This window comes from Pristiophorus japonicus, chromosome 6 (genome assembly GCF_044704955.1).
Source record: "Pristiophorus japonicus isolate sPriJap1 chromosome 6, sPriJap1.hap1, whole genome shotgun sequence".
In the NCBI taxonomy this organism is placed as follows: Eukaryota; Metazoa; Chordata; class Chondrichthyes; family Pristiophoridae; genus Pristiophorus; species Pristiophorus japonicus.
In genome coordinates, this window is record NC_091982.1 from 232,363,318 (window position 1) to 232,389,457 (window position 26,140).

Genomic DNA, 26,140 nt, shown 5'->3' on the forward strand with positions numbered 1-26,140 from the left:
AGACCAGTACTTTGTAGCCAATGAGCTGGGCGGAGAAGGAAGCGCTGCAAAAAGGAGAGCGGTCCTCCTCACAGTCTGCGGGGCACCGACCTACAGCCTCATGAAGAATCTTCTGGCTCCGGTGAAACCCACAGATAAGTCGTATGAGGAGCGGTGTACACTGGTTTTGGAGCATCTTGACCCGAGAGAGAGCGTGCTGATGGCGAGGCATCGGTTCAACACATGCCAGCGATCTGAAGGTCAGGAACTGGCGAGCTACGTTGCCGAGCTGAGGTGACTTGCAGGACAATGTGAGTTTGATGGCTACCTGGAGCAAATGCTCAGTGACATTTTTTGTACTGGGCATTGGCCACGAGAACATCCTACGAAAACTTTTGACTGTAGAGACACCGACCCTCAGCAAGGCCATTGCAATAGCACAGGCGTTTATGTCCATAGGTGATAACACCAAACAAATCTCTCAGCACACAAGTGCTAGCAATGTTCATAAATTAACTGGAACTGTGTTTGCGAGCAGAAATGTGCAGGGCAGAAACCACGAGTCTGCAACTACCAGCAGGCCTCAGGTGACCCAGATGACTCAGAGTCCACAACAAAGGATGAATGCAAGGCAATTCACACCTTGTTGGCGTTGTGGAGGCTTCCATTCAGCCTATTCATGTCACTTCAAAGGGTATGTCTGTAAGAGCCGTGGAACAATGGGGCACCTCCAGACGAGCTGCAAGCTCTGCAAAACCTGCTAACCACCACGTGGCAGAGGAAGATCGGTCCATGGTGGATCAAAGCAATTTCGAGCCCGAGAGAGAGGAGGCAGATGCTGAAGTACATGTGGTGCACACATTTGAGACGAAATGTCCACCTATAATGCTAAATGTAAAATTGAATGGCTTACATTGAATGGAACTGGACACTGGCGCTAGCCAATCCATCATGAGTAAAAAGATATTTGAGAGACTGTGGTGCAACAAGGCACTCAGACCAGCCCTGAGCCCCATCCACACGAAACTGAGAACGTACACCAAAGAGCTCATCACTGTCCTGGGCAGCGCCATGGTCAAGGTTACCTACGAGAGCACAGTGCATGAACTGCCACTCTGGATTGTCCCGGGCAATGGCCCCACACTGCTTGGAAGGAGCTGGCTGGGCAAAATCTGCTGGAATTGGAATGACATCCAAGCGCCATCACATGTCGATGAGGCTTCATGTACCCAAGTTCTTAACAAATTTCCTTCCGTTTTTGAGCCAGGCATTGGTAACTTTTCCGGGACGAAGGTGCAGATCCACTTGGTCCCAGAGACACGACCCATTCACCACAAAGTGCGAGCGGTACCTCACATGATGAGAGAGAGTGTGAAAATCGAGCTGGACAGGCTGCAACGCGAGGGCATCATCTCCCCAGTGGCATTCAGCGAGTGGGCCAGCCCGATTGTTCCAGTACTCAAAAGTGATGGCACGGTCAGGATTTGTGGCGATTATAAAGTAACTATTAATCGTTTCTCGCTACAGGACCAATACCCGCTACCTAAGGCAGACGACCTATTTGCGACGCTGGCAGGAGGCAAGATGTTCATCAAGCTCGACCTGACTTCGGCCTACATGACGCAGGAGCTGGAGTCGTCTTCGAAGTGCATCACACGCACAAGGGACTGTTCCATCTACAACAGATGCCCGTTTGGAATTCGGTCGGCTGCAGCAATCTTCCAGAGAAACATGGAGAGCCTACTCAAGTCGGTACCAAGCACGGTGGTTTTTCAGGACGACATATTGGTCACTGGTCGGGACACCGTCGAGCACCTACAAAACCTGGAGGAGGTCCTCCAGCGACTGGATCGCGTAGGGCTGCGGCTGAAGAGGTCGAAATGCGTCTTCATGGCAACAGAAGTGGAGTTTTTGGGGAGAAAGATCGCGGCGGACGGCATTCGGTCCACAGACGCCAAGACAGAGGCTATCAGGAACACGCCCAGGTCACAGAACGTCACGGAGCTGCGGTCGTTCCTGGGACTCCTCAACTATTTTGGTAACTTCTGACCGAGGTTAAGCACCCTCTTAGAGCCCCGACATGTGTTATTGCGTAAAGGTGAGAACTGGATATGGGGAAAAAAAAACAAGTAATTGCTTTTGAGAAAGCCAGAAACATTTTATGCTCCAACAAGCTGCTTGTATTGTGTAACCCATGTAAAAGACTTGTGCTAGCATGTGATGCGTCGTCGCATGGAGTCGGGTGTGTATTACAACAAGCTAACATTGCGGGGAAGTTGCAACCTGTCGCCTATGCCTCCAGGAGCTTGTCTAAGACCAAGAGGGCCTACAGCATGATTGAGAAAGAGGCATTGGCGTGTGTGTTCGGTGTAAATGAAATGCATCAGTACCTGTTTGGCCTCAAATTTGAGCTAGAAACCGATCACAAGCCCCTCATATCCCTGTTCGTTGAAAACAAGGGGATAAATACTAATGCCTCAGCCCGCATACAAAGGTGGGCACTCGCGCTATCAGCATAGAACTATACCATCCGCCACAGGCCAGGCACCGAGAACTGTGCGGATGCTCTCAGTCGGCTATCATTGCCCACCACGGGAGTGGAAATGGCGCAGCCTGCAATCCATTCAGGCAGACTGCCTGTTGTAGGGTAACCGCGTAGTGCTACCCAAAAAGGGCAGGGAGACGTTCATCTCTGATCTCCACAGCACACACCCGGGTATAGTAATGATGAAAGCGATAGCCAGATCCCACGTGTGGTGGCCCGGTATCGACTTGGATTTAAGAGTCCTGTGTACAGCAATGCAGCGTGTGTGCTCAGTTGAGCAACGCTCCCAGAGAGACACCACTAAAAGTTTGTGGTCCTGGCCCTCCAGACCATGGTCGAGGATCCATGTCGACTATGCGGGCCCGTTTCTCGGTAAAATGTTCCTGGTGGTGGTGGATGCTTTTTCAAAATGGATTGGATATGAAATAATGTCGGGGAGCATTGTCACCGCCACCATTGAAAGCCTGAGGGCCATGTTTGCCACCCACAGCCTGCCTGACATACTGGTCAGTGACAACGGGCCATGTTTCACCAGTGCCGAATTTAAAGAATTCATGACCCGCAATGGGATCAAACATGTCACCTCGGCCCCGTTTAAAGCAGCCTCCACTGGGCAGGCAGAGCGGGCAGTACAAACAATCAAACAGAGCCTTAAACGAGTCACAGAAGGCTCACTCCAAACCTGCCTGTCCCGAGTACTGCTCAGCTACCGCACGAGACCCCACTCGTTCACAGGGGTGCCCCCGGCTGAGCTACTCATGAAAAGGACACTTAAAACCAGACTCTCGCTGGTTCACTCCAACCTGCATGGTCAGGTAGAGAGCAGGCGGCAGCAACAAAATGTAAACGATGGTCGCGCCACTGTGTCACGGAAATTGATCTGAATGATCCTGTGTATGTGCTAAACTATGGACATGGTCCCAAGTGGATCGCGGGCATGGTGATAGCTAAAGAAGTGAATAGGGTGTTTGTAGTCAAACTAGACAATGGACAAATTTGCAGAAAGCACCTGGACCAAACGAGGCTGCGGTTCACAGACTGCCCTGAACAACCCACAGCAGACACCACCTTTTTCGAGCCCACAACACACACCCAAAGGATCAACGACACCACGCCGGATCAGGAAATTGAACCCATCACGCCCAACAGCCCACGCTCACCCAGCAGCCCTGCAGGGCCAACAATACGCCAGCCCAGCGAGGGCACAGCCAACACACCAGAACAGACATTTGTACCGGGGCTGTCCACCAGGGAAAGAAAGGCTCCCGACCGCCTCACCATGTTTTCACTTTGACTTTGGGGGGGTTCTGTTGTGTATCTGTAAAGCATGCACTCCCATGTTACGCCACCAGGGAGCGCATCCCCTGAAGTCCCAAGGGATCCCCTAAGGCCTATACCTCCCTGTGTGCAGTCTCAACTGTGTTAGGAACACAATAGTTACAGACCTAGAGCTGGTAATTGGGATTAGACTAGATGGCCTTTTGTTGGTCGGCGCAGATATAATGGTAAGTACTGCAGGGAATAGAATATGGCCAGGGTGATCTCCGTCATTGTTCATAGGTTTATATGTAACCTTTTGGGCTGCTGACAGAGGGCCGTGTGGCTCTTTGTCGGCTGGCGTGGACATGATGGGCCGAAATGGCCTCCTTCTGCGTTGTAAATTTCTATATTTCTATGTTCACGTTATATTAATGATTTGGAATCAAAATAATTTCTAAATTTGTGGATGACACCAAATTGGGGGGGGGGGGGGGGGGGGAGGAGAAGAGAGATTCAATACTGAGGAGGACTGCAATAAAATACAGGAGGACTTAATAAACTTGTAGAATGGGCATATAATTGGCAAATGAAGTTCAACACAGATAAATGTGAGGTATTATATTTTGGTAGGAAGAATACGGAGGTCACTTATTACTTGAAAGTTGAGAGTCTGGGTGGGGTAGAGGAACAAAGGGATCTCGGGGTACAAATGCACAAATCACTAAACGTTACAACACATGTTAGCAAGGGCGTAAAAAAAGCAAACCAAGCACTCGGGTATAGAATTGAGAAGTAGGGAAGTTATGCTAAACCTGTGTCGAACCTTGGTTAGACCACACTTAGAGTACTGCGTACTGTTCTGGTCGCCATATTATAAAAAGAATACAGAGTCACTGGAGAGGGTGCAGAGAAGATTTACAAGGAGGATACCAGATATATAAGGGTATACATATCAGGAAAGGATGAACAGGCTGGGTCCCTTTTCGCTTGAAAAAAGTCTGAGGGGGGACCTAATAATGATCTTTAAAATGATGAAGGGTTTTGATAGAGTGGATAGAGAGAGAATGTTTCCACTTGTGGGGAAGAGCATAACTAGAGGCCGTCAATATAAGATAGTCACCAAGAAATCCAATAGGGGATTCAGAAGAAACTTCTTTACCCAGAGAGCGGTGAGAATGTGGAACTCTCTATCACAGGGAGTGGTTGAAGCGAATAGTATAGATGCATTTGAGGGGAGGCTAGACAAGCATATGAGGGAGAAGGGAATAGAGGGTTATGCTGGTAGAGCTGGATGAGGAAAGACAGGAGGAGGCTCTAGTGGAGCATAAAAGCCGGCATGGACTGGTTGGGACGAATGGCCCGTTTCTGTGCCGTATATTCTCTGTAATTCTATGTAAATATCCAATTCCATTTTGAAAATTACAATTGAAAAAAAAAATTTCATCTCATCTCTGGCTCTTTAAATCAGTATCCTCTGGTTACCAACCCTCTGCTATTGGAAACCGTTTTTCCTTAGTTACTCACTTAAAACCCTTCATGAATTTGAACACCTGTATTAAATCTCCCCTTATCCTTCTTTGCTCCAAGGAGAACAATCCCAGCTTCTCTCGTATCTCCATGTAACTAAAATTGTCGTCCCTGGTACCATTCTAGTAAGTCTACTCTGTACCGACTCTAAGGCCTTGATATCCTTCCCAAAGTGTGGCAACAGAATTAGACAATACTCCAACTGAGAGATTAACTGGCATTTTATAAAGGTTTAATATAACTTCCTTGCTTTTGTACTCTTATGCCTCTATTTATAAAGCCAAGGATCCTGTAGTTTTTTTTTTAAGTCTTAAACAACTTGTCCTCCTACCTTAGGAACAGGAGTTGGCCATTCAGCCCCTCGAGCCCGTTCCACCATTTATCGCTATGACTGATCTGTGTCTTAACTACTGTCAAAGATTTCTCGGTGTTCTTGCATCCCTTTTAAAATTGTAACATTTTGTTTATATTGCTTCTCCTCATTCTTTCTTCCTTTACTTCACACATCTCAACGCTAAATTTCATTTGCCACGTGTCTGCCCATTTCATCAGTCTGTCCATGTCCTCCTGAAGTCTGTTACTAACCTCCTCACCGTTTACTACTTCTGAGTTTTGTGTCGTCTGCAAACTTTGAAATTATGCCCTGTATACCCAAATCCAGGTCATTTATATATTCACAGATCAGAAAGCGCAGTGGTCCCAATGACAAACCCTCGGGGACACCACTGTACACTTCGCTCCAGTCTGAAAACCAAATCTTCACCACTACACTCTTCTTTCTGTCCCATAGACAATTTCATATTCATGCTGCCACTGCGGGCTTCAATTAAGATAAAAGGTGCCTGAAACAGTCTCGGTTCATTCGCACAAACACAGTGGAGAGGATCGAGGATATCGCTGCACCTACCTGAGGAACCCATCACAGCCGAAGAATTTGCAAAGAGACGAGGATGGCAGCACAGCTGCCTCAGCCAGACCAGGATAGCGAGGACATCTGCGTAATGTGTGAAAATGGATCCTTCACTGAAATATCTGAAAAATGTTGAAAAAAGGAGAAGCATTAAACTGTGGGCGTGTGTGTGTTTGAGTGCAGCATGCAATCACGGCTCCGAGGTGAACTGCTCACCCAGTGCTGCCTCTCACTGAAAACACGGGGCTGTCAGACTACATTTCAGGAGGACAGACACAGCTGTCAAACCACAATGTTCCTAATATGCACAGTAGCAAAAGAGAGAGCAAGAACAGCAGAGGAGACTTAGAGAGTGGGAAAGAAGTTTAGAGACAGTTACAGGAAGAGAGGCAACTTAATTTTTTTGGTTCATGAGCATTGCCACAGGAGATCAACCATTTTGTTTAAAAAATAAAGTTATGAATATACTTATGCTTCGGTAAAGAACTTAAAATGTTATTTTGCACTTTGCTGGGCACTCCTACTGAGAAATTGCAAACCTCCAGCCCATGGTTTCATGGCCATTAAAATTAACCTCCCGCTTAAGCACTCTGGGATTTACTGCCCATTCTGATTAATTCACATTGCTAAGCAATCAAAGCCTGACTATCAAATATATACACACATTCATGTATTCAATAACAAATAGTGATCTTCCCAAATATTTGCCTCTTTATTGCTGAATGTTATAGCGCAAATAAAACACTAGCACGATAAAAAAAGTTTAAGGATGTGCACGGGACAAAAATGTGGAGATAATTTGGTTCTGCCCCCACTTTCTGAACGGAAGGCTGGAATTTCTTCACAATCTCACCTGCCGATAATAGCCCGGCCTTCATTCTTCACAGATTCGTATATTTGCTTCTCTTCATCGGACAGAGTTATGTGTTGAACAAAGACCGTGCGTGCAGGCAGCTCGATTACAGGCTTGCCGTTTACCTTGCTGGTTTTGGTCCTTCGCAAGGTAATGTTGTTTATTAATGCTTGTAGCCGTCTGAGGAACAAACACACAAACGGAAGAGTTAGGAGCCTCCAGTTAAGAATGCATCCTTCCCAGGCCCATACAGAATATGACAGTTAGGGCACTACATTTGATACATCACCAGTATGGAGTTTTACATCGAAATTACAGCACAGAAATATGCCGATGTTTATGCTCCACATGAGCCTTCTCGCACCTTACTTCAGCTCATCCTATCCTTCTATTCCTTTCTCCCTCGTGTTTATCTAGCTTCCCCTTAAAAGGCATCTATCCTATTCGTCTCAACTACTCCATCTGGTAGTAAATTCCACATTCTAGCTACTCTCTGGGAAAAGAAGTTTCCCCATAACTCCTTTTTGGATTTATTACTGACTATTTTTTATTCATGACTCCTAGTTTTGAATTCTCCCGTAAGTGTTTGTCAAACATCTTTCTGTCAAACCCCTTCATTATTATGTTACATTGTGCATACATGGACAGTGACCATAGCAATACAGAAATTAGCCGCCCAGGAATGATCTGCTCCGAAGCCCCTTTGTAGCTCAAACAGCTCCATCGCACATTACCTGCAAGTGATAGTCTGACAATGCATGTTGCATAGTCTGATTAGAGAAAAATATAGAACTAAAAGCACATTTCAATGCTGGTATTCTTGTACAACGTCCCGAATCCGGAATTCAGAAAAACGGACATTTGCACATCGCAGATGGAGTCGTCCAAAATCCGGAAATATCCGAAAATCGTCCCCGAGGTTGCTAGATTCGGGACGTCGAATTTTCTGCTCCAAAATCCAGAAATACCCGAAAATTGTCCCCGAGATTGCTGGATTTGGGATGTCGGATTCCTTCTCCGAAATCCGGAAAAACACAAAAACCGGAACGGCCTCGGTCCCGAGATTGCTGGATTCGTGACATTGTATCTGCATTTTTATTTTCCCCCCACAAGTGAAACTGTGGCTCCCTGTTGCCCAATAGCTCAAATTTAGCATCCCCACCCTGGTCTTTAAATCCCTATGGTCTCACCCTCTCCTAACTCCACAATCTCCTCTAGCTCTATATTCCTCTGTTATGAATACCTATCTCGGATTCCGGACTCTTGTGAAATTCCACCTTCCCTTCACAGAGCCTCTCAGGAATTCCCTCCCTCCGCCCTCACCCAATTTCAGTTCAAGAATACCTACTTGAGACCATGCTCATCCCCCATGGTTACAGGCCGTTGGATAGTCCGGTGCCACCACTGTCTGTCTGTAAATGGTTTCAACTTCAGGAACGAAAGAATGGACCAAAGATCCTTCAAGGAATTTTGAATTGGAGTGCCTGTGGCAGAATCACATTGAATGAATAGCTATATGACTTAACCAACCTCCTATTACGCTGCGTTGAAAGTTGCTTTCAAGATAATAGACTCATGAGTCCCAGTTTAGAATATATCAATCCTGATGCACTGGATGACTTTCGATACAACTGCTGTTGTGCCCATGGCAGAATGAATGAAAGGAGTGGAACAATCAAGACCTTCAGAAAAGCATGTTGGATGCTCAGGCACCGGCAGACGCACAGCACAATTACCCATTAAGTTCCAACGATCAAGTGTAGCGCATAACAGTTACACGGAGGCGGATTTGTGCGCGTCAACCTCTGGCTCAGGAGGTTGTGGAATTGAGCACTACACCAGGTCTTGAGCACATAATCCAAGAGGAGATTTCAGTGCAGTGCACTGGGAGAGTGCTGCACTGTCAGAGGTGGTGTCCTTTGATTAAGGTTTTAAACCAAGATGGTGGGATTGGTATTCTGGGGATCAAATTGAATGGCCATCTATATCGAGACCCATCTGGTGCACAATGGGAGTCAGGCTAAACAGCATGTATGTACAAAACACATTTAAATAAAACAACAGCTCCCAGGCTGCCTTGAGCATCCAAGTATCTCTTTTTGTTACAGTTCAAGAAGATCATCTTCCCCGTTTAAGTGCAAAATACTCCAGGGATCTAGTGAGCAATCTAAAAATCAGACCCTCTGTGATGAAACCTTTTATTAATTAATCATAGCTAACTTATGTTGATTAATTAATCATTTTTATTGTGCCTCGCATTGTATACCATATTGAGCTGCATACCATGAATTTGAGTATTTTACAATGCTGTAATATATACAAGTAAGTTTTTACATCAACAGGTTCACAAAAAAGTATTAATCCATATAATCATTATCAAAACAAATTTGATGCACACAAGCTTTTACATTTTGCTAGTGTTAAAAAATTACTTCAAGATGAATATGCATTAGTGAAGAAGGGGAATAGTCAGGGGTTCCTGCTCCTGATCTCTATCCTTCCTCTTTACAGATGCTAGCAGACCTGTTGCATATTTCCAATATCTTCACTTTTCTCTCTTTATCTCAGTGTGGAAATATTGGGTTTTGCGGTAAGCGGTGAGCGAATGGCAGTGACCCTAGGACACTTTAAATGGGCTTCTTACACTGGAAATTCCTGTCAGCTAACTAGCCAAAGAGCACAGCGCCCTCTATAGTGGATCTGGGACCCGAACAAACTGGACATGCAACTGTGCATCACCGTAACCAATCAGACTGAAGAATCGTCAATGTGGTGCGCAGAACCTAAAGTGTCAGTTAGAATATTTAATTCAATGTCAGATCTGGTACAGAACGTGGGAGAGAGGGAAAGGAAGATTTGCTTGAGAGAGATATCAAAGTGACAAAGAAAATGTAAAAAAAATGTTTAATCTCCAACAATAATTAAAATTTGAGGGAATGAGAATCCATACTTGATAAAACTTCATTTTCAGTGCCAGAGAGGTTGTATGTCAATAATTAATACATTATCACGCTGAGAGAAGCGGGATCAGCAATGCTATAAAGAGCCTTCAAACAGAAAATTCAAGGAGTAACAATAAAAGGCAAAAAGTAAATGATTAGTTAGTCTCTAAAGGTAGGTAAGAAACTGCAAATTACTATAACTTTACTTTATTAAATTAGTAACTAAACTAGATAAACCAATTAAGTAATAAAACTAAAATAATTGATTAAAAAAATTAACTAATCAAATAAATAAGCACGGTTAGATAGACATGGCAGGCTAGGTGGTGTGCCGTAACTGCAGCATGTGGGAGTTTGTGAAGACCAGCGACATCCCCAGCAACCACATCTGCGGTGTCTGCAGTTCGAAGAACTTCGGCTCACAGTTGTTGAACTGTAGTACGAGGTGCAGGCATTGCCAGGCATCAAGGAGGGGTAGAGTTGCCTGGACACTTTGTTTCATGTGGCAGTCACACTCCTTAGGTTAAGTAGTACTTTAGAGTTCATCAATGATCAGGGACGGGAGAGTGTGACTGCAAGTCAGGAAGGTATGGGGAACCAGGATATAGTGGTGGAGGAGCCTCAGCCCTTGATCCTGTCCAAAGGTATGAGGTACTTGCAGCCTGTATGGATGAGAACAAGGACTGCAGGAAGGATGGACAAACTGACCACGGCACCGTGGTACAGGAAGCCATTCAAGTGGGGGAGTAAAATGGAATGCAGTAGTGGTAGGCTACAGTATAGTCAGGGGGATAGATACTATTCTCTGCTGCCGCAACAGAGAGTTCTAAAGATTGTGTTGCCTGCCCGGTGCCAGAGTTAAGGATATCTCCTCCTAAGAACCAATGACATAGGTAGAACTAGGAGTGAGGTTCTGCTGAGAGAGTTTGAGGAGCTAGGATCCAAATTAAAAAGCAGAACCTCAAAAAGTAATAATTTCTGGATTGTTACCGAAGCCACGCGCAAATTAGCATAGGGTCACACAGATTAGAGGTTTAAATGTGTGGCTCACAGTGGTGAGGGAGGAAGGGGTTTCAGTTCATGGGGCACTGGCACCAGTACTGGGGAAAGAGGGAGCTGTTGCGTTGGGACGGGCTCCACTTAAACTGCGCTGGGACCAGTGTCCTGGCGAACCGAATAACTAGGGCTGTAGACAAGGCTTTAAACTAATGAATGGGAGGATTTAGAAGAAAGTAAATTTAAAAGCAGCGAGAGAAATGTCAAGGATCCAGAGAAGAGCAGAGTTTGGGGTACAAATAAGCAGAGTGGGTCAGGAAGGGACAGAGAGAGTAACAAAGATAATCGGGCATCAGTGACTAAAGGGACATCAGGAAAAAATAGAAAGAAGTCAAAGCTAAAGACACTATATCTGAATGCACGAAGCATTCGCAAAAAAACAGATGCATTAATAGTGCGGATAGAAATTAATGGGTTTCATCTAATAGCCATTACAGAGATGTGGTTCCAAAGTGGCCATGGTTGGGAACTAAATATTCCAGGATACTTAACTTTTAGAAGATATAGGCAAAATGGAAAAGGAGGAGGGATAGCCCTGATAATAAAGGATGTGATAAAGACAGCAGAGAGAAAGGATCTCAGCTTCAACAATCATGGAGTAGAATCAGTTTGAGTGGAGTTAAGAAACAGCAAGCGGCCGCAAACATTGGAGAGAGTTGTTTATAGGCCCCCAACAGTAGCTGTAATGTAGGGCAGAGTATAAAGCAGGAAATTAGAGGCGCATATAATAAGGGTAATACAGTAATCATTGGGGACTTTAAGGTGGAGGGCAGAGAAACCCAAGGCAAAGAACAAAAAGGGCCACTGTACAGCAAAATTCTAAAAGGACAAAGGGTGTTAAAAAAACAAGCCTGAAGACTTTGTGTCTTAATGCAAGGAGTATCCACAATAAGGTGGATGAATTAACTGTGCAAATAGATGTCAACAAATATGATGTGATTGGGATTACGGAGACGTGGCTCCAGGATGATCAGGGAACTCAACATCCAGGGGTATTCAACATTCAGGAAGGATAGAATAAAATGAAAAGGAGGTGGGGTAGCATTGCTGGTTAAAGAGGAGATTAATGCAATAGTTAGGAAAGACATTAGCTTGGATGATGTGGAATCTATATGGGTAGAGCTGCAGAACACCAAAGGGCAAAAAATGTTAGTGGGAGTTGTGTACAGACCTCCAAACAGTAGCAGTGATGTTGGGGAGGGTATCAAACAGGAAATTAGGGGTGCATGCAATAAAGGTGCAGCAGTTATAATGGGTGACTTTAATATGCACATAGATTGGGCGAGCCAAACTGGAAGCAATACGGTGGAGGAGGATTTCCTGGAGTGCATAAGGGATGGTTCTCCAGACCAATATGTCGAGGAACCAACTAGGGAGGAGGCCATCTTAGACTGGGTGTTGTGTAATGAGAGAGGATTAATTAGCAATCTCATTGTGCGAGGCCCCTTGGGGAAGAGTGACCATAATATGGTGGAATTCTGCATTAGGATGGAGAATGAAACAGTTAATTCAGAGACCATGGTCCAGAACTTAAAGAAGGGTAACTTTGAAGGTATGAGGCGTGAATTGGCTAGGATAGATTGGCGAATGATACTTAAGGGGTTGACTGTGGATGGGCAATGGCAGACATTTAGAGACCGCATGGATGAACTACAACAATTGTACATTCCTGTCTGGCTGAAAAATAAAAAAGGGAAGGTGGCTCAACCGTGGCTATCAAGGGAAATCAGGGATAGTATTAAAGCCAAGGAAGTGGCATACAAATTGGCCAGAAATAGCAGCGAACCCGGGGACTGGGAGAAATTTAGAACTCAGCAGAGGAGGACAAAGGGTTTGATTAGGGCAGGGAAAATGGAGTACGAGAAGAAGCTTGTAGGGAACATTAAGGCGGATTGCAAAAGTTTCTATAGGTATGTAAAGAGAAAAAGGTTAGTAAAGACAAACGTAGGTCCCCTGCAGTCAGAATCAGGGGAAGTCATAACGGGGAACAAAGAAATGGCAGACCAATTGAACAAGTACTTTGGTTCGGTATTCACTAAGGAGGACACCAACAACCTTCCGGATATAAAAGGGGTCAGAGGGTCTAGTAAGGAGGAGGAACTGAGGGAAATCTTTATTAGTCGGGAAATTGTGTTGGGGAAATTGATGGGATTGAAGGCCGATAAATCTCCAGGGCCTGATGGACTGCATCCCAGAGTACTTAAGGAGGTGGCCTTGGAAATAGCGGATGCATTGACAGTCATTTTCCAACATTCCATTGACTCTGGATCAGTTCCTATCGAGTGGAGGGTAGCCAATGTAACCCCACTTTTTAAAAAAGAAGGGAGAGAGAAAACAGGGAATTATAGACCGGTCAGCCTGACCGCAGTAGTGGGTAAAATGATGGAATCAATTATTAAGGATGTCATAGCAGTGCATTTGGAAAATGGTGACATGATAGGTCCAAGTCAGCATGGATTTGTGAAAGGGAAATCATGCTTGACAAACCTTCTGGAATTTTTTGAGGATGTTTCCAGTAAAGTGGACAAGGGAGAACCAGTTGATGTGGTATATTTGGACTTTCAGAAGGCTTTCGACAAGGTCCCACACAAGAGATTAATGTGCAAAGTTAAAGCACATGGGATTGGAGGTAGTGTGCTGACGTGGATTGAGAACTGGTTGTCAGACAGGAAGCAAAGAGTAGGAGTAAATGGGTACTTTTCAGAATGGCAGGCAGTGACTAGTGGGGTACCACAAGGTTCTGTGCTGGGGCCGCAGCTGTTTACATTGTACATTCATGATTTAGACGAGGGGATTAAATGTAGTATCTCCAAATTTGCGGATGACACTAAGTTGGGTGGCAGTGTGAGCTGCGAGGAGGATGCTATGAGGCTGCAGAGTGACTTGGATAGGTTAGGTGAGTGGGCAAATGCATGGCAGATGAAGTATAATGTGGATAAATGAGAGGTTATCCACTTTGGTGGTAAAAACAGACAGACTATTATCTGAATGGTGACAGATTAGGAAAAGGGAAGGTGCAACGAGACCTGGGTGTCATGGTACATGAGTCATTGAAGGTTGGCATGAAGGTACAGCAGGCGGTTACGAACGCAAATGGCATGTTGGCCTTCATAGCGAGGGGATTTGAGTACAGGGGCAGGGAGGTGTTGCTACAGTTGTACAGGGCCTTGGTGAGGCCACACCTGGAGTATTGTGTACAGTTTTGGTCTCCTAACTTGAGGAAGGACATTCTTGCTATTGAGGGAGAGCAGCGAAGATTCACCAGACTGATTCCCGGGATTGTGGGACTGATCTATCAAGAAAGACTGGATCAACTGGGCTTGTATTCACTGGAGTTCAGAAGAATGAGAGGGGACCTCATAGAAACGTTTAAAATTCTGACGGGTTTAGACAGGTTAGATGCAGGAAGAATGTTCCCGATGTTGGGGAAGTCCCGAACCAGGGGTCACAGTCTAAGGATAAGGGGTAAGCCATTTAGGACCGAGATGAGGAGAAACTACTTCACTCAGAGAGTGGTGAACCTGTGGAATTCTCTACCACAGAAAGTAGTTGAGGCCAATTCACTAAATATATTCAAAAGGGAGTTCGATGAAGTCCTTACTACTCGGGGGATCAAGGGGTATGGCGAGAAAGCAGGAAGGGGGTACTGAAGTTGCATGTTCAGCCATGAACTCATTGAATGGCGGTGTAGGCTAGAAGGGCTGAATGGCCTACTCCTGCACCTATTTTCTATGTTTCTATGTACTTATAGACTGGGCAAATCAAATTTGCAGTAAGTGGGCAAAGGATGAATTCATGGAATGTATACAAGATGGTTTTCTAGATCAGTATGTTGAGGAACCAACTGGAGAACAGGCTATTTTAGATCTAATATTGTGCAATGATAAAGGGTTAATTAATAACCTGGTAGTAAAGAAGCCTTTAGGGAAGAGTGACCATAATATGACAGGATGTTATATTGAGGTTGAAAGTGATTTAGTTAAATCTGAAACTAGGGTCTTCAATCTAAACAAAGCAAACTATGTAGGTATAAGGGGCGAGTTGGATAAGGTAGATTGGGAAACTACATTAAAAGGTATGATGGTAGACAAGCCATGGATAGCATTTAAAGAATTGATACATAATTTAAAACAAATATACATTCATTTAAAGAACAAAAATCCCACAGGAAAAGTGGTGCAACTGTGGCTAAGAGAAGTTAAAGATAGTATTAGATCAAAGGAAGAGGCTTACAATGTTGCCAAAAATAGTAAGCCTGAGGATTGGGAGGATTTTAGAATTCAGCAAAGGAGGACCAAGAAATTGATAAAGGGAAAATAGAATATGAGAGTAAACTAACGAGAGACATAAAAACATACTGTAAAAGCTTCTTTCGGTATGTAAAAAGGAAAAGATTAGCAAAAGCAAATGTGGACCCCTTACAGGCTGAGAAAGGAGAAATTATAATAGGGAGTAAGGAAATGGCAGAGAAGTTAAACAAATACTTTGTGTCTGTCTTCACGGAAGACGACGCAAAAAACTTCCCAGAAATAGTGGAGAACCAAGGGTCTAGTGAGAATGAGGAACTGAAAGAAATTAGCATTAGTAAAAAAATAGCACTGGAGATTTTAATAGGACAGAAAGTCGATAAATCCCCTGGACCTGATGGCCTGCATCCTAGGGTTTTGAAAGAGGCGGCTATAGAGATAGTGGATGCATTGGTTGTCATCTTCCAAAATTCCATAGATTCTAGAACGGTTCCTGCAGATTGGAAGGTAGCAAATGTAACCCCACTATTTAAGAAATGAGGGAGTGAGAAAACGGGGAACTATAGACCATTGTCAGTTAGCCTGACAATGCTAGAATCTATTATTAAGGATGTGGTAACAGGGCACTTAGAGAATAATAATAAGATTGGGCAGAGTCAACACAGATTTGTGAAAGGGAAATCATATCTGACAAATCTGAGTTTTTTTTGAGGTTGTAACTAGCAGAATAGATAAGGGGGAACCAGAGGATGTGGTGTATCTGGATTTTCAGAAATCGATAAGGTGAGACACAAGAGATTATTAAACAAAATTAGGGCTCAAGGGATTGGGGTAATATACTAGCATGGATTGAGGATTGGTTAACGGAGAGAAAACAGAGAGTAGGAATAAACGGGTCATTTTCGGGTTGGCAGACTGTAACTAGTGGGGTAGGTACCGCAAGGATCAGTGCTTGGGCCTCAGCTATTCACAATTTATAGCCATGATTTGGAACAAGGGACCAAATATAACATATCCAAGTTTGCTGATTATACAAAGCTAGGTGGGAATATAAGTTGTGAGGAGGATGCAAATAGGTTTCAAGGAGATATAGACAGGCTAAGTGAGTGGGCAAGAACATGGCAAATGGAATATAATGTGAAGTTATCCACTTTGGCAGTAAAAGTATTATTTAAATGGTGAGAGATTAAGAAATGTTGGTGTTCAGAGGGACCCGAGTGTCCTTGTACACAATTCACTGAAAGTTAACATGTAGGTACCGCAAGCAATTAAGAAAGCAAATGGTATGTTGGCCTTTATTACAAGAGGATTTTGAGTACAAGAATAAAGACTTCTTTCTGCAATTAAAAAGGGCCCTGGTGAGACTGCACCTGGAGTTTTGTGTACTGTTTTGCTCTCCTTGCCCAAGGAATGATTTACTGGCAATTGAGAGTGTGCAACAAAGGTTTACTCGACTGATTCCTGAATTGGGCGGGGGGGGGAGGGGGGGGGAATTGCCCGATGAGGAGGTATTGAGTAGACGAGGCCTATATTCTCTAAAGTTTAGAAGAATGAGAGGTAATCTCATTGAAACAAACAAAATTCTTATAGGGCTTGACAGGATAGTTACAGGGAGGATGTTTCCCCTGGCTGGGGAGTCTAGAACCAGGGGTCACAGTCTCAGAATAATGAGTCGACCATTTAATACTGAGATGAGGAGAAATGTCTTCACTCAAGAGGGTGGTGAATCTTTGGAATTCTCTACCCCAGAGGGCTGTGGAGGTTCAGCCGTTGAGTATATTCAAGACAGAGATCAATAGATTTTTGGATATTAAGGGAATCAAGGGATATGGGGATAGTGCAGGAAAGTGGAGTTAAGGTAGAAGATCAGCCATGATCTTATTGAATGGCGGAGCAGGCTTGAGGGGCCGAATGGCCTACTCCTGCACCTAATTCTTATGTTCTTAAAAATGTACTCATTCTGGAATGGACAAGCCCGAACTTTTTCCGGCGAGTTTAGTGTGTATACATCAGGCAAGTACAGCAACTTTATGCTGTTCATATATTTCAATGTTGAGTGTCTTGCCAAGATACCAGTACCACGCAGCGTTTGGAGGAAAAGACAGCAATTTCCTGATTTCTGGATTTAAACTGCGCATGAGTGGTCACCGGAAGTTGTTGTCCGATTTACACTTGAACAATGATGAGCGCTGATAGCCTCACCATTATTTCTACCACAAAAACCAGCTCAGTATTCCCCCTCTCTCCCCCACCCCTAACCAAAAGGTGAGAATCACAATCATCATCATCATCATAGGCAGTCCCTCGAAACGAGGATGACTTGCTTCCACGCCAAAAAAGGATGAGTTCACAGATGTTTCAATGAAGGACCTAATATTCCAGTCCCGAACTACATCCTGAAGGGTGGAAGATGCCTGTGCATGGATTTTTTTTAAATAAAAGTGTGGTGGCCATTGCACAGCAGCCACCACACAGGCTTGACAGAGCTAGGTCTTGGTCAAGTGGCAAGGATTACCCAAGACGACTGGAGACCAGCTCTGCTGCATGGACCTAGTGCGCACACATATCAGTGTGGGCTGGTCCCGTGCTGCCCCTGGACTCCCTGTACACAACTGCCTCCCTCGTATAAATCACTACGATCTATATGGGACTAACAACCTAGAATACGAAAAGGTCATTTGCATTGGCACAACTTGACATAGTTAAAGTCGTTGGCGATTTGATTGTTACATATAAAGTTATCCAGACCCAAACACAAAACCTTTCTATGAGAGACTTGACAGGTCAGTACAATACACATCTCCCAGCCCTACCTGTCAGCACCCATCTTCTCTCAGCAGTTAGAGTGAGCGCTGCTTTAGTCTGTTGGGCGTTTGGGTTTCGGATGGTGTGCCCCTCATCCAACACCACACGGAGCCAGTTCACTTTATGTAACGGGCTGGCACTTCCGCTCTGTCCGGGGAATTAATAACAGTTACTACGAAGATGACAAAGGATAAAATCCAGTACAATTTGTCTACCACTCGAGAACTGTAAAACTATTACAAAAGCAAAATACTGCGGATGCTGGAACCTGAAATAAAACAGAGAATGCTGGAAATCTCAGCGGGTCAGGCAGCATCTGTGGAGAGAGAAACAGAGTTAACGTTTCAGGTCGATTACCCTTCGTCAGAACTGGTGAATGTTCGAAATGAACAGATTCTTAACAAGTACTGAAAGGGGGAGGGGAGGAAAGAACAAAAGGGAAGGTCTGTGATAGGGTGGAAGGCAGGAGAGATTAGAGAGTCAAAAGGGATGATGGACCGAATTGAAATGGTAATGGCAGGAGTTGAAAAAGGTTAGTCTAGATAGGGTGTGAATGGTGGAGCACCTCCGTTCAGTCTGCAAGTGTGACCCTGAGCTTCCGGTCGCTTGTCACTTTAATTCCCCGCTCCATTCCCACTCTGACCTCTCCGTCCTCGGTCTCCTACACTGCTCCAACGAAGCTCAACGAAAGCTCGAGGAACAGCACCTCATCTTTCGTTTAGGCACTTTACAGCCTTCTGGACTCAACATCGAGTTCAACAATTTCAGACCATAACCTCTGGCCATCTTTGGCTCCTTACTCTACCACCCCCCACCCCCACCATCTTATGGGTTTTTTCTCTTTGTCTCCAATGGCAGCTGGTAATTAGCCCGCCATTCACACCCCATCTAACTCCGGCCATTACCATTTCAATTCGGCCCATCATCCCTTTTGACTCTCTAATCTCTCCTGACTTCCACCCAATCACAGACCTTCCCTTTTGTTCTTTCCTCCCCTCCCCCTTTCAGTGCTCCTTAAGAATCTGCTCTTTTCGAACATTCACCAGTTCTGACGAAGGGTCATCGACCTGAAACATTAACTCTGTTTCTCTCTCCACAGATGCTGCCTGACCTGCTGAGATTTCCAGCATTCTCTGTATATATTGTAAAACTATTCATGGATTAGACAATATTGCTGCTGCAGCAGTTCAACATATTTAGAAAGATAAAGTGAAATGAAAAGAAAGGCTAGGACTCCAGACCACAAGGTTGTAATACAGTTGTCTGAGAAATTCTCTTTTGGTATCAGTATGTCACATTTAAAGAAAACACGAAAAGCCCATTCAGTGCATTAAAGCGCAGACCTCTTAGCAGCCTAACTCTCTCACTGTAGTATCCAACTGCATTTTAAATGCCCCAGCCACTTTGTCTTTATTATCTTCCTTGGCCCACTATTCCAAACATTTATCACTCTTTCAAGTACAGGTGCGGAAAATAGAGAGTTCCGGAATCCGGGACAATCGGTTGCAGGGCCGTCCGGAATCCGTAAAATTATCGGGAATCCGGACCCGACGACCCTGCCGACCTCGGGCCTTGCCACCACTGCCCTTATCTCGGGGCCTCCTCGCCGGCCCGCCCGACAACCGCCTCGGCGGGGACACCCCTGGCCTTTCTGACATTCCAAAATCCCCCGAACCTGGGCTCGAGTGTTTCCGGATTCATGACATCAGAAAGCAAATCGAAAGTCCGGTAAAGCTCAGAATCCAGAACGGCCTTGGTCCCGGATTTTAGGCGCTGCACCTGTATCCATTTTTAACATAATTTTAACTAATTTAAATCCCCTGGGCCCATTAGTGTAATGTAATATTCTGTGTTTACTGTACACCACTTAATCCAACCATTATTCTAAAAATATATCCAAAAATATATATAAAAGAAATGAAAGAGCCAGAGTAACTTTACAAATTGCACTTAAATAAAGCAAGTCCAGGTTATGATCGTCAGCCTCTAGGGCAATTAAATCCCTCTCACCAAATGGTGTAGATTTTCAGCTTTCTGTCTGGAACGTTAAGCTGGCATTGTGGTTTGGTCACCCATTATAGAAAAGGCCCAGCTGGAAGTCAATGGAAATTAAAGTCGGGCGTTTCTTTAATGGGTAGCCGATTCACAACGCCAGTTTTACACCCAGGCGGCAAAGTTTGAAGTCTACCCCAATGCTTCGTTAGCAGCAATTAGAAACTGTGGCCTTGAAGGGACACAATCACACCCGAGAGGCAGAAAATACATTCTATATCACAGGGTCATTAGAAAAACAGCAACTTACTGTGAGAAATATAGAACTGCGAACAATTTATAAAGCTCGATCAATGATGTCCCTTATAACCTTCTCTCTAGCCATGAGCTCTAATCCTCAATCAATCTCATTTACACTTGGAATATTTTTTGCTGTTCTACTTAGACCGTAAGCACACACTTGTATTATGCATGCACACACATTATACCTGTACATATACACAGTGAAAGAAAATGCATAAAATATTGATTTAGTGGCCTCAAACAATGCCGTGTTATGGTTTTAATCAATGTGGTGCGTAGAAGGTCAATCTTCAGCCAAAACATGTAAATTTCACTCACCCATTTGTTGTCAGGCACAGTATAATGGGAGGCTACTTCTATTACAACTCTCTTGCATTATTGATTCTGTAGAAATACTGCATCCATGCCTGTTCATCTTAACCCATGTGGGAATGATCAAAATCTGCTTGCCCCTGTTAATGTCAGCTCAGTTCCCATTGCTTGTACTATGCCAACCTCCACAGATACAACATTATGGACCCTGGATCTACCTGCCATTAAACCATGAAGTTCCATTTGATAATATAAACCCGGTGAGGTGGAGATAGGTGTCACAAATGACCTGTGCACCCTTGACTGTACTGAGGAGTAGGTAGTTCCTGCTCACGTACATTACCACGGGCTCAAGCTGAACAAGACTAGTCGCAAGTGCCCTCTTCGACCCAAGTCAAGTTTTCAAGCCCACATAAATAAAACTGCCTACTTCCACCTCCAAAATCATGCACTAAGATTAATCTAACATTACATGCCCCTGCCTCAGCCAATCTGCGGCTGAAAACATCCATACTTGACTATGCCAATGCTCTCCTGGCCAGTCTATTCTCATTCAAAACTCTATTGTCTGCATCTGATCCCACAACCAATCACACTCGCCCATCACCTCCATCCTCACTGACCTACAATGGCTCCCAGCCCTTCCCCTCACTGCCTCAAATTTAAAATATTTGACTTGGTCTTCAAATCCCTCCATTACCTCATTCTTCCCCGTCACTGTAACCTCTTCCAGCCCTACAGTGTCTCAACCCAAACTCTTGTATTCTGGTGACTCTGGCCTTTGGTTTTGGTTTCCATATTTACGAAAGGATATACTTGCTTTGGAGGCAGTTCAGAGAAGGTTCACTAGGTTGATTCTGGGGATGAGGGGGTTGACTTATGAGGAAAGGTCGAGTAGGTTGGGCCTCTACTCACTGGAATTCAGAAGAATGAGAGGTGATCTTATCGAAACGTATAAGATTATGAGGGGGCTTGACAAGGTGGATGGAGAGAGGATGTTTCCACTGATGGGGGAGACTAGAACTAGAGGGCATGATCTTTGAATAAGGGGCCGCCTATTTAAAACTGAGATGAGGAGAAATTTCTTCTCTGAGGGTTGTGGAAGCTGGGACATCGAGTGGATTTAAATCAGAGATAGACAGTTTCTTAAACGATAAGGGAATAAGGTGCTATGGGTAGCGGGCAGAGAAGTGGACCCGAGTCCATGATCAGATCAGCTATGATCGTATTAAATGGCGGAGCAGGCTTGAGGGGCCGTATGGCCTACTCCTGCTCCTATTTCTTATGGCCTCTTGTTTACCCCAGACCCCTTCACCCCGCTATTGGCAGGCGTGCCTTTAGCTGCCTTGGTTCCACTCTCTGGAATTCTCTCCCTAAACCCCTCTGCCTCTCCATCTCCAAGACCCTCTTTAAAGCCCACAGCTTCGATCAAGTTTTTAGTCCACCCTCCAGAACACTCCTCCTTTGGTTTGGAACCCATTTTCCTCAAGCCTGTGTGAAGCACACTGGGCTACTTCTCTACATTTAAACGGTGCTATATAAATGCAAACTGTTGTATGAAAATAGTTTCTACGGTGTGTGAAATAATAAATATATCAGCTCCAAGGACTACAGTTATGCAGTGATAAAGGGAAATTTCAGACTCCAGCACAACCTTTAAGAACTATTCACTGGTCAGAAAAGCTCAATCCAACAAGTGTTTGTGATTTTCAGTGAAGTATTTCACAAATCACAGATTTTACTTTACAAGTGTGAAAAGTATGCAATCTCAAAGACAGCTATGGATTTCAATACCCTACTAATTTAATATTCACCACCTACCCCATAATCGACTGTTAATGTATTGTAGGTGGTCAGTACTATATCCTGTACTGCAAGGAATGCTGCACCCTTATTTCTCTCAGAACCGTAATAAAGATACATATTCAGCTTCACATCAGGGTATAAATGTCGCTCAAATTGATCCTGGAAGACAGATGTGTAATTCAAGTTATTTCAACTAGTTTGGACTTTGTACTGTTAGGGCTGATTGCAATAAAGGAGGACACTGGTGAAAAAGACACCCACAATTTGTCGGGATAGATTCAAAAACGTGCCGCAATGTACTTACAATCCAGTTACTGAGCACAGACAGCGGACAAACTATCAGGGTCGATCTTGCCTTTGTGTTAGATGCTGCACTAGTGGTGGTTTGTGTGCTTGTACAACCTGAAAAAGCCAAAAGAATCATTACAACAAAAGCAAAATACTGCAAATACTGGAAATCTGAAATACAAGAGGGAAACACTCAGCAGGTCAGGCAGCATCTGTGGAGAGAGGAAGGTAGGGTTAACGCTTCAGGCCAATGATCTTTCAACAGAGCTATGGAAACAGAGATGTGGCTGTGAAAGCGAGTTTTAAGCTTGATCAAGTACGACAAGGGAAACAGATAGTAATGAAGGTGAGCAGGTCATCGAACTGAAATGTCAACTCGGTTTCTCTCTGCACAGATGCTATCTGTTACCAGCATTTTCTGTTTTTATTTCATATATAAAAAAAATCATTTACATTTTGACTAACTCACCTAAAGATACTGCACACTGACTAGATTTTAAGTCTGAAAATGTCCATAAATTCGGATGCAGGCTCAGTGTATGGTAATTTTACCATCTTACTCACCATTTGCAGCCCGACCTTGACCTGTCTCAGCCCAAGCTCTGAAATTTCACCCTAAGACTCAATCCCCCCCCCCCCCCTCCCCCCCCTCTCTCCTCTTAAAATGCCTTAAAACCTACCTCTCTGACCAAGCTCTAGGCCACCTGTCCCAAGATCTCATGATGTGGCTTGCGGTCATTTTTTTGTCTGATAATGCTTCTGTGAAGCACAATGGGACGTTTTACTATGTTAAAGGCGCGATATGAATAAAACTGAACAAAAAAAGATAAAAATTGTTTAAAAAGGTGGCAACATTTCTGGCCAACAACCATTTCCTATTACCAGAGGTCACAAGTATTCAGCAAGTACGGTTTTCATACCCTGACCCGTTCCCTCCACTTTGACAACCCTTCCTCACTTTCAACAAATCCTTCTTTTCATTAGTTCCTTTGAGCCCCCGCCACCGCTCAGCATCCAATGTTTTGTTTTCTTTAATCTAAGGGGTTGGAGACATCTTCCTGTATATTGTATTAGGAGCACACTAGAAGTGCAAGCTCATGTGAAATATTGGAACGTGGCATATGTACATGCTCCACTAGCACCATCTAAAGGCACTAAAGGTATTGCACTTATTAACTTTTCTTCAGTTATTTTGTGAACAGAATTTAATTTTTATTATCAGGAATATTAGATGAAGCACCAAAGGTTATAATGCGACTGTGGTAGAAAAGTCTACAACAGAAAATGAGCAATACTGGTTAGGTAGCTAAAAGGAATGGGGAAAGAAGAGATGTAGAGAATATTTTTTCTTGCGCAGCAAGTTATAATCTGGAATGCACTGCCTGAAAGGGCGGTGGAAGCAGATACAGGAATAACTTTCAACGGGAATTGGATAAATACCTCAAAAGGAAAAAATTGTAGGGCTAAGGGCAGGGGAGGACAGCTCTTTCAGAGCCAGCACTGGCATGATGGGCTGAATGGCCTTCTTCTGTGCTGTATGACTATTCTATTCTGTTGTATCTATATTGTATCGAGCTGCAAGGACCATCAGCAGGTCAGGGCCTCACAGGAGCATGCCGCTTCACAGTACAGCGCGTGCTGGAGAGCAACGGCTCTGAGGATGGCAACTGGTTTGGATGTCAGCATAATCCAGGTCGGTGATTGGAGCGTGGGCAGGTACAGCAGGAGTGGCGAGGTCGGGGGCGAAGGAGCAGCGAGAGATCGCAGAGCGATGTGATCGGGGCCCAGTACAAGATCGAGTTCGGGGCCCAGCAGAGCCGAGGGCCCAGGGTCAGCACGGGCCAGCCCACACTGCGATATGTGTGCGCACTAGGTCCGTGCAGCAGAGCAGGACTCCATTCGTCTTGGGTAAGCCTTGACACTGGATCAAGACCTAGCTCTGTCAAGCCCGTGTGGTGGCTGGTGTGCAACGGCCACCACACGTTAAAAAAATCCACTCCCAGGCATTTTCCACCTGTAAATATCTAGTTCAGGACCTGGAATATGAGGTCCTTCATTGAAACACCTGTGAACTCATTGGACTCATCCCTTTTTGGTGTGGAAGCAAGTCAACCTCGATTCAAGGGACCACCTAAGATGACTATTCTATGATGGGTGATGCCAAGCTTATAAACAAGCAAAAGGGAAAACGTAGGTACCTATGGAGTCCACAGCTTGGAGACCCAGGGAAAGAAGGAGTTAAGAGTAAGAGATGAGGCAACGAGCTTTGATTTGAACATGGCAAGGGTACAGGGAGGAAGAAGGTGCATTGTGGTAAATTTTGGAGCTTGGCGGGGGTGGGGGGGGGGTGGTAGAAAGGAGGGGAGAAAGCGGAGGTCTACTCACTGGTCTATTTATTATTTCCAATCTCCAGAACAAAATCACAGAAGAGCATCACAAATCATTGTTCTGGTCCGATGGTGGAACAAACCTGCCAATGCTCGCTCGTCAGGCTCACACATGAAGAGCAGCCACTTGGACGAGGAGCTAAGAGTTTGTCCGGCACCCGCGCTGCTGTAGCCCGGCAAGGATTCACCACCTTCAGGCGCAAGGCGGAGAGGAGGCACCAGGGCCCGGCAAGTGTTCAGCACCTTCATTGGCCGTTCAGCTGCCAAGACCCGACGCTCTGGAATTCCCTCCTTAAATCTCTCTGTCACCCTATCTCTTTATCCTCCTTTAAGGTGCTCCTTAAAACCTACCTCTTTCATCAAGCTTTTGGTCATCTGCCCCACTGTCTCTTTATGTGGTTCGATGTCAAATTTTGCTTGATAATCGCTCCTGTGAAGTGCCTTGGGATGTTTTACTACGTTAAAGGCGCGATATAAATGCAAGTTGTTGTTGTTGAGGCGAGAGGCGGAGGAGGTACCAGCACCTTCAGGCGAGAGGCCAGCAAAAGGAGGAAACAAATTAAACTCGTTACGCACACAGATGAAGCGTTACCTTTCTTGATCTTTTTCGAGGTGGAACTTGATCCGTCAAGTGCAGCTGCAAAATCAATATCCTCCAGCAGGCCACATCTAGACTGCGACTTGTCAGCTGCTCCTGTTTTGTAAAAGATTTTTTTTTAATTAAAAAAATGCAAATGACAGCTCTTTCAAGCAGACCGATCATACTTTCTTCCCTTGTCACAGATATTCTTCCAGCAAAGAAAAAAAGGGTTTGAATCCACAACAAAATCCATCTTTTCAAACACCACCCTCTCAAAAAGGCCTAAAATAACAACCATCAAATCAAATCTGGGAATGGCATTAATAGGACTGGAAAAAAAAATCAATG

General features: G+C 44.6%; 1 protein-coding gene across 4 annotated transcripts in view; it reads right to left on the bottom strand.

The window, feature by feature from the left end:
• The window catches only part of hltf (helicase-like transcription factor), a 109,781-nt gene that overhangs the window by 27,497 nt on the left and 56,144 nt on the right, over positions 1 to 26,140 (bottom strand). For 3 of the 4 annotated variants that reach the window (XM_070883682.1, XM_070883679.1, XM_070883681.1), the window contains 7 exons: positions 25,805 to 25,906; positions 22,842 to 22,939; positions 22,553 to 22,696; positions 18,133 to 18,271; positions 8,423 to 8,558; positions 7,075 to 7,254; positions 6,219 to 6,343 (listed from right to left, as the gene is read on the bottom strand). In XM_070883682.1, coding sequence (XP_070739783.1) covers positions 6,219 to 6,343; positions 7,075 to 7,254; positions 8,423 to 8,558; positions 18,133 to 18,271; positions 22,553 to 22,696; positions 22,842 to 22,939; positions 25,805 to 25,906 — 924 coding nt within the window. The remainder of the gene's footprint in view (positions 1 to 6,218; positions 6,344 to 7,074; positions 7,255 to 8,422; positions 8,559 to 18,132; positions 18,272 to 22,552; positions 22,697 to 22,841; positions 22,940 to 25,804; positions 25,907 to 26,140) is intronic. The other variant, XM_070883683.1, reaches the window with a different exon arrangement.